The sequence below is a fragment of the Argopecten irradians genome, chromosome 10 (genome assembly GCF_041381155.1).
Source record: "Argopecten irradians isolate NY chromosome 10, Ai_NY, whole genome shotgun sequence".
Classification (NCBI taxonomy): domain Eukaryota; kingdom Metazoa; phylum Mollusca; class Bivalvia; order Pectinida; family Pectinidae; genus Argopecten; species Argopecten irradians.
The window spans coordinates 40,335,850-40,345,433 of record NC_091143.1 but is presented as its reverse complement, the minus strand read 5'-3'; the positions used below and the strand labels follow the sequence as shown (position 1 = coordinate 40,345,433).

The window sequence follows — 9,584 nt, the reverse complement described above, 5'->3', positions numbered from 1 at the left end:
TTTCAGCATGTCGCATTTGAAATATCTGACAACAAATGGCGTTCATACACCAGTGATCAACTAAAAATAACAGTTATTTCTTAATTAACCTATAAACGCTTTTAAAAGAACGTTAAACATAAATATCCAACCAACGCAAGTTCTGTTAATAGGCGGTGAGAGCCAAACTCAAGGTTATGGACCAAATAGTCTCCTTTAATGATTATGATACAATGCATGCATCCAGTGCAAAATAATCAGTCGTCAATGATGTTTTTAATGATAAAAAATATTGGAAGTGTTGGGTTTTAGATACTTTGTAATCAATCTTCGCGAAACGCAGGAAAGAAAAATCAACAAAGTCAATACTAATTCATCAACGACCGTGAACATGTGTTCCACCCCATAAATAAACTTAAAATTGAAGTTTGTGAGTCTGGTAACATCGCACGATGGTCGCATTCCCAGTGCGCATGGAGCAAAAATCAATATGACATCTTGGCGAAGTGGATTCCTTGCAACGTGCGGATTTGGGCACACGCGATCGATATAGGGAGTACAAGCTAACAAATGGACAGAGAAAGGCCAATCATCATGCTAGCGTTATCATCCGTACATCACACGCGCACGTGTGTCCGTCAACGTGAGGGGACAGATGGACGATACAGCAGCATATATGGCCTCGATGGAATCAGCGATATCATATGTAAGTATATGATGTTGTAATGTTAAAATACCGGGGATGTTTTCCGCTGTTTCTGTATGCTCTGTACTGTGATATAAAATTATCCATTATTGATGTTAGGGTAAAATATCATAGGTTATCTGAGCAAATTATGAATGTCCATGTGTATATTTCTATTGGCATGTTGTTATATGAAATTGTTCAATTCCAGCAATTAACTCACAATAAAATACCTTCATGATGTATCCTCGTTTCGTATAACTTGATAAATCAATTTGCACATTCTCTAGAACAAAATCACCAGTTTAAAGGGTAATATTTCATAGGCTAGAGCAAATTATAAAGTGCATATTTTTATTGGTATGTTTTTATCTGAAATTACCCATATACTCCAAATACTTCACACTAAAATCCTCATTGTGTATACATTAAATAATATCATCGTTTATCAATAATTGATTAAAGGGACAATTCACTCAGGCTAATTCTTTTACATAAGCAAGAAGCAAAATATGGCATAAATGTATTGTTCTACATTTCTTATGAAACATATAACATAAAATATTGACAAATTCCACGTCATTGTTAGTATTTTAATTAATATCGTTGAAATATCAAATCGTTGATCAATACGATTAAGCAGGTACAATATGGACGCTGTACCCATACCCGAGCCAAAGTCAAGCACGTTAAACAAATAAACTACATAACTACTGAGAAGGTGATAAAATGATTTTTAGACAAGACAATTCACCTAATAAGGTAAACACACTACTCTCAGATCGATTTGAGCAGTTCTAGACAAAAGTTGCATTACTCTACGGGCAAGGGACAGGGTTCGCATTCAAGAAGTTCGACCACAATGTGTAATGGCGGACAGCAAGCTAGTTTGAACATCTACACACATGTCACAACCATGGTCTTTTCAGGCATATTACAGTAAAACCGACTGATCTAATTTCCAGTAGAACTGGATTTTTACCGATATATGTACAAATTTAAATGTTCTCTTAGACTGAATTGTCCCTTTAATTAATTTGCATGTTTCTAAAAAAATATCACTTATTCTATTTACGTATTTCATTTCAGAATCATCATGTAGACTCAGTTGTCGCGACAGAGGATATTGGACTCCATTAGATGAATCACCGTTATAAATCTTACGTACTGTATATGTTGCAGCGTCTGGTGTAATACATATGTTATAACGATGTTCACCCATTTGGACGAGTCAGACATGTACTATAACTCAGGCAGTCGGCGAAACAAAGTCCTTTCGGCTATACTTGGTTGTAATAATGTAAAGGTCAGACGAGATGGCTACGCCAGAAAGGTCAAATGCAAGCGGATGTTCCTTCTGATTATAATCAGCATTCTGTCTGTATCGTTTGCTTTGTTTGGAATCTGGAAAACGACATCCAAGTCAGATAAGGATGCATGGGGCAAAGGCCGATGTCATGTTTCCCCTTATTATGAACATTTATACAATTACAGGGGCCAAGCGAGCCCGTATTCAGCATATCTACTGGTACAAAATGTTTCTTTTGGAGAAAAGGGAAAACATCCTCTTAAAGTTGAATTACAGCCGCTTCACTTCTCCCTTAAAGTTGAACAGCACTCCATGAAGCTAAACATTGACCCAGAGGAAGAAAAGTTGAACGAAAAACGTTTTAAATCAGGTCTGACTATTTCAGAATTGGACTCCATGTTTACTACATTTCATCATTTCTCCATGGCACTTAAGAAGGCGAACGTGACATACATGTTATATGGCGGGACCTTAATTGGTGCCCATCGCCATCACACCATGATCCCGTGGGATGATGACATAGATGTTCTCGTCAATGGATCTCAAAAGGAGGCTATGTCGCGTGCGTTAGAATCACTTCCGGAATACACATTATACCGCCCTCCACTTGTTCAATGGAAATTCTTTTTGAAAAATACTACTAGGTCTAAAATACCGTTTGCATGGCCGTATATTGACATATTTTTCTTTGGTGAAAATGAAACGCATATTTGGGATAAAGCCAACAGATATACTCAGCTTTACATGTTTCGTAAAGTCGATGTCTTCCCACTTCAATATAAACCATATCAGGGGTCACTACAGCCCGTGCCGTGTAACTCTCCCCGCGTCCTCTCGAGGACATACGACCCTTCGCTCTGCACGACCTCCTCCTACACACACAAGGAGGAAAGGTCAAAGGAGCCCGGGTCAAGAAGGACAGTGAAATGTGAATCTCTATACCGGAAGTTCCCATTTGTATTTCGAGAGACGCGAGACAACCATGTAATCGAGACTGTCAAAGTCGGTGATTGTATACTGTACCAGACAAAGGCATCACTACCATGTTTGACAGAATCTCCATGACAACCGGAACAATAAACTGTCAAGCAACATATTTTTGTGGTGACATAATTTCGCACTTCAATATACCTACTCATTTTTTCAGCTGTAATTTCATTTTGCGATTCACAGTTATAAAAGTGATATTGTATCTATATTTGAAACTATTTCGCTGCTATTGATTTTTCTGTCCACGGAAATAGTTGATTTGCTGTACCCTGACCATGTATTGATGTTTGCATTTAATACACACAAGATACGAATGTGTACGGTGGCTGATTTGAGTCATTTCGTCTTTTCGTCTTCTCGTCCTTTCGCCCCGAAAAGAAGATAATTAAGAAATCTTAAATTTTTCGAAAAGACGAAATTTAAACATCTCTGTATCTCGTTTTAACGAGGCGAAAAGATGAAAAGACGAAAAATAAAACACGAAAAGACGATAGTGATGCACACTAATAAGCGACTTTGATTCTCGTCTTTTCGCCTTCAAAAATCTCGTCTTGCGAAAAGACGAAAAGTAATAAACCATAATTTTCGTCTTTTCGTCTTCCGGTCCGGTGTGGAAGCCATTTTGAAATCTATATGGAAGCATCAAAGAAGTTTATGATAACAATCGATTTATAAAATTGATAAGTATTTCCAGGTTCTTCATCAATAACTAAGATTAGAAGTATTAAAACAGAAGTCAGCATGTATGTTAACAGCTGTTACGTAGATTTCTCACACGTGGCATGTGCCACTAACAGATTCATCATTCCGCAAATCTTTTAGCCTGATTGATACATTTTTTCAAATTCATTAATATCTTAATTTTTGTGTTCTAATCGCCCTATTCAGTAATTACGCTTGACAAAGCTATACACGTGTTTCATTGAGGTAGCAATTTGAAACGGACACGATTCCTTTTATCACAAGGAGACATCCGAAGAATTAAGATTTTTTACTTTTCGTCTTTTCGGGGCGAAAAGACGAAAAGACGAAATGGAATAAATCAGCCACCGTAAATTTGACCATCCTGAAGCAGCGTTACCGTTTCCATCAAAGCAAGTGCATAACAAAGACAGCCTTATTATAGTCAAACGTACAAGACATAAAGTGTACATGATCTCTGACGTTAAATTCTGTGATGAATATAACGTTTATGTTTATATCATTAAATGCAATTGTTCAATCTGTTGATACAGATATATATAAAGGATCTCCGAATCAATAGTGCATAATTATCCTTATTATTTCAGGCTACTGATCAAATACTCATGCCATGCCATATACTAAATGCATAATGTTGCCGAACTCCCCGCAATATTAATGAGGATCAACTGTAAGTTTTACCGGTACAACATGGCGTTCTTGAAGTTTCCGAGCTTCTGCAGGAAACATACCATACTATTTGATTCAAATGTCCCCGTATAAAGATTCTAGAATTTGTCCTCTGGTCGACACACCATTTTATTAAAGTAACAGTTAACTTTTTGTCCCAATTTCAGATTCAGCATAGAGGAACTGGAACGACTAATTTCCCAGTTGCCTGTGTAATGTGATGGGGTTGGGTGTGCTGTTTGGTGTCTTTTGTCAGCATGTGTTTCATTGAGGTAGCAATCTTAAATGGACACGATTCCTTTTATCACAAGGAGACATCCGAAGAATACGAACATACCGCAGTCTCCCAAAACAGTTACTTAAGCACACGTACAAATGTATCACGTTACACACATAAGACGCTGATATTAAATATCGACTATTGACCTTGATACATTTTAGTTGGACTGCTTTCCTTGGCTTCGAATTTAGATTTTTTGTTATAAACCAAACACTACCTCGAAAATAAATATGTGAACATTAAAGATCAGGGATATTGAACAATAGAAATTTACTACGAAATGTGAAACGTCCACGAATATGAGTAATTTAATGTTTCAAATGCGCAACTGATTGATAAATGTAACACTTGTGACTATCTTTCTACTACTTTTTTACAACATCTCGCGATCAAAATGTGCTGTACCTATTTATAGAATATTTGTTACCTATTAGCACATGTTAGCAGTATTTCTGAAATGTGTATGAAATACACAGCTTAACGACAATTCTCACGTTCGACTAAATATCCTAAGATTTACATAGTGTGTTTGTTTGTTATAAACTACATTTGTATTATTGAAATGAAGAGTTTAATTACATTGGACCTGTGATAATCCGGCCGCCGATAGTCCAGAAAACTCATAATCCTGAGGGAAATATCAAGGAACGGTAATTGACTAAGAAAAAGAAAATTTTCTGACTAGAAAATTTGGCTATCTGGATGGTTTGGGCCGGAAACGAAAGGCGTTCGTAGACTGATCACAGAATTCGGGAGTTGTAGGCACGTTGTAATTTATAGATTATACAATATGACGTTATTGAAACATATGATAAATGCTTCCTGTAATATCTATTAATAGCATTAATTGTCGCCTATTAGAGGATATATTCCTAAAGAAATGCCTAAACACCATCCTTTTTTTTAAACACCATCCTTAATGTTTGCTGTTGTGGTCGTTTTTTGGTTCATTGGTTTTTGTGAATGTCTGCATGTTTTAAGAGGCTGTGATAGATTCGTATTATGTCTTCTTGTAATAGTGAAAGAAACCTTGAGCTCTTTTTATGATGCTATCTCGTAGAAGCAAGGCAACAAAGACATCAAACAGCGCACCTCACATGGCCATATATTGATACAAAGCAAATCAGTCGTCCCAATCTTTGTATGCAAAGCGCTAAGGGAGAGCAGAAACTACAGCAGAAACTTGAATTTATACCACATTTATAAAACCTAGAGCCTCCTAGCAAGAGCAAACGTTTAACTAAAGACGATATCCCAAAAGTCGCCATACAGACCATACAACGAGGGCAGCAGGTATATATAACACTAACGCTCTATCTGCAGAATCACGTTTGGCATAAGTTTTTAAACAATTTATTATAAACTATCTTGTGTGTTCAAAAATATCCATATTTAAGCCAAACTAGGATGATAACGCTCAGCGGCGTGGTTGTTTTTCTCTTGCATTCTTGGGTTTTAGTTAAAAAAGAACATTACCATGGAAATGTTTCTGTGGTGTACTGTTGCAATAGGAATACAATTGCTATATTGATTTTTCAGTGTTGCCATGTGAAAAGGTGAATCGTATTGTCATCATGTTGGTTACCATGGGAGTACTGAATATATACTGTTACGTAACATGTCGCGAAGATTTCGTACGCCGAGCGATGAGAAAGCTGTTCGATATGTCTCAAGATCTAGAAAGGAGGTGATTTTATTTAGTAATTACCGCAATGAGGAAAGGTTGAATTATCTTATTGGGGAAGAATGAATAATTATAAAAAAAAAATGCATATTGACTTGATCAAAATAATGTGGCAATTTATACCGAGAGTAAAATTCGTTTATAACCGTTGCATCTCTCTACAATTACGTGTAATTAGGTTTGGGATATCAATATTGTATACCGGCCTCGATGGTGAAGATGTCCCGACCTATGGTCACAACCCCTATGGGTCGTGAGCTCGAATCTCATATGAGATTGTTGGCAGGTACTGTGGTTTTGTTCTTGATTCTCCAGCTTTCCTCTGCCATATCAATCCAATGAAAAATCTCTGTAAATCAATTTAAATTCAAGGAAAAAATAAATCATTGTAATTTACAACTGTATTTTACGTCCCTAACTAAGTAGAATTGGCCATCGGGTGTATGGTAATCTGCATTCTATATAATTGAATATGTCTGAATGTCTGCGTTTCATGATTATACATCCTTTACGCATAGATAATAAATAAAGCTCCCATATCGTTGTCGGATTCGTCTGCTGCCTAATAATAGTGTTGCTTAATTGTTCTGTAAGGTCGTTCGTTTCTGCGCCGTTAAAACCAGTTGCCGACAAATCGATGAGACCCACCTCCGCTCAGACTTCAAACATGGGTTGTGTGGTACCAGACAATGGTTTCTCACCGTCTGACACACGATGTCAACGATTAAAAATCATTCGGAATTAATTTGGAATGGATTTTTTCAACTTAGTGAAAGATAAATAAGAAAATTGAAATTTTACTTAGATTTTAAGTTGTCATTTATTTTTCTGGAGTTTTACAACGCGTGAACAGTATCCTAACAGCTACACAAATAAAGGAAATATGGAGATTTTTCGCACACCGACATAAAACAATCGTACAAAGGCGTAGTTAGGAGATATTACGCAAACTCTGTGTTCACAGTCTATGAGAGACTGTCACACCCATCCCACTAAACATATAATTTATAACACATAAAACAATTTTTTCTCTTGATTTCCTAAGAGATCCACAAATAACGTTCTGATGTCTTTTGCTACAACATCTTTAATTTGTATATGGTTTCAGATGTATATTGTAGTATTTAGTTTGAAGCATATTGTAAACATGGACATTCACGCGAGGGGTACATTAACTCTAATTACGCGAAGAACGTTTGAGCGTAATGTTTGGTTTATGTTTAAACTATGTTACAAAAAAGGTTAACGGATGAACTTTTCAATCGCAAAATTAAACAATTGCGATAATATCCAAATTTCAGTATACTTTTATCTTTCATATTTTTTTTTCTAAAAAAAACCTGTTCCACTTAGTAAATACTTTTAATGCACGTGACCGATTGGTTATGTACGGATAACATTTATTTTGACAGTAAACATCATCATACTGTTTGTTGGGCGGAGATGATGTTGTCCATACAGCAGATATATACGATCTAATGTGTTGTCGTTGTACGTTTTATTACATAGACAAGACGGATGGACTCAATGGAAGCACCAGACGTCATGGAATCAATTACATCACCTTCCATAACCTTCGCATTTGCCGTAGACTGCGTTGTTGCTATATCACCTACCCACTGCTGTAGGACTGCATTGTAAAGTTACAAATGACTTTCGAGATGTAGTTAAACAGGCGTACTTCAAGATAGAGGCGTGTAGTAATCAGTCTTCGTTTTCAGACATTAAAGAAAGGAAACTGAATTCCGTAGCCCTGATTGGATTGTAAACTAAGCAAAGTCTGTGGGTAGGTTACAGTTTCACAAACTGTGATAACAGTTTTTTCCAATATGTTTGTTCTTTGTAGCAGTTTCTTTCAAGAATGCAAACTTGACTTATGTTGACATTGTGCAAGGCCTAAAATCCCGAAATGTCTTCAAGATCGTGGTTGTGGAAAATTGTTCTCGAAGTTCTCTTCAGTTGTGTAATTGTTTACGCTATCATTTTTGGATTCAAGTTTAGGAAAAGAAAGCATGTATCTAACAGCGTGTTCCAACCTCAGCTTTCTAATACGGATGCTGAAAAAATGTTAAGAACTCTGGAAATGTTCGATAAATTGATGACCAGAAATAATATAACTTACATACTGGAAGGAGGCACTCTGATTGGTTCATTTCGGCATCATGGACCCATTCCTTGGGATGACGACGTAGACGTCATGGTTAATGCCTCCGATAGGTCACGCTTGGCTGAACTCTTACCACAAATGAGACCTGATTTTGACTTTTTCACACCAGTTAACTATGCTTGGAAGTTTTACGACGCAACGTCCAAAGTTCTTCCTTACAAACCGTTCCGATGGCCTTATGTTGACATTTTCTTCTGGAGTAATAACCAAACTCATATCTATCATGAGATGCACGTCCGACGTTCTCAATTTACAGCACCTATTTACAACGTTTTACCACCCGTACGGCGAAAGTTTGCTCACCTTTATTTACCAGTGCCCTGCAACTTACATATAGGATTGCATTCTGTGAATTTGGAAATATGTGAATCTCCTAGGTATTCCCACAAAACTGAGAAGTATTTACCGCTAAGCAAGTTTGCTAGTGTTCCGTGTTCAGACCTTGGTGATAGGTTCGGGTTTGTTAAACACGTGCAGACGACAGATGGACGATGGAACGAGAGCATGGTCTATCGTGGAATGGTCTTGTATTCGGTTATCACTCCCAAATATTGTTGACAATCAACTGGCTTTCAAGCCAGCTATCATTATTTTGCTGACAGATTCAAGTATCTTTACTGTATGTAGATGACACAATTTTAACTTTTCTCTTGAAAATCATATTTTGTATTTCTTTAACCAATGCTATAAAGGTAAATTATGATAAGCGCAATATACGTTACATATACCCGTTGTACCAGTAGTTATTTCAATGTCTAATGTTATTTGAAAGACACAAGCTGTTTGAGTTTCAAGGAAACAAATACCAATTTTGAAGAAAAATCTTAATGATCATGAAAATAAGTATAATTATATTCCTTACAAAATTGTAATTGTTATGTCGTATAAATCTTCAAGTATAGCTAAAACGCAATATTACATAAACATCATGTCCGTCAAAGTTTGACTTTTCCCAATGAAACAGTCGTTTCTGCTGTGAAAGAAATGTAACGGACGTTGAATGTCATAGTAATTACACAATACAGTTTTACAACCTTTTTATCTGTTGTCTGTCGCGTGATTATAAAATTGCAACATTTGGCTAAGGTCTGTACCTGGATGTATCGATACAAGAAAAAC

At 36.5% G+C, this 9,584-nt stretch overlaps 2 protein-coding genes across 2 annotated transcripts; both read left to right on the top strand.

Annotated features, from left to right (window-relative positions):
• The first annotated feature begins 287 nt into the window (after positions 1–287).
• On the top strand, positions 288–4,213 carry LOC138333897 (uncharacterized). The gene is made up of 2 exons (XM_069282541.1): positions 288–685; positions 1,754–4,213. Exon 2 carries the CDS (start codon positions 1,875–1,877, stop codon positions 3,036–3,038), a length of 1,164 nt encoding a protein of 387 aa, XP_069138642.1. The 5' UTR covers positions 288–685; positions 1,754–1,874; the 3' UTR covers positions 3,039–4,213.
• A 3,994-nt stretch (positions 4,214–8,207) lies between these two features.
• On the top strand, positions 8,208–9,023 carry LOC138332707 (uncharacterized). The gene has a single exon (XM_069280699.1). The coding sequence runs from the start codon at positions 8,208–8,210 to the stop codon at positions 9,021–9,023; it is 816 nt and encodes a 271-aa protein (XP_069136800.1).
• The last annotated feature ends 561 nt before the right edge of the window (positions 9,024–9,584 follow it).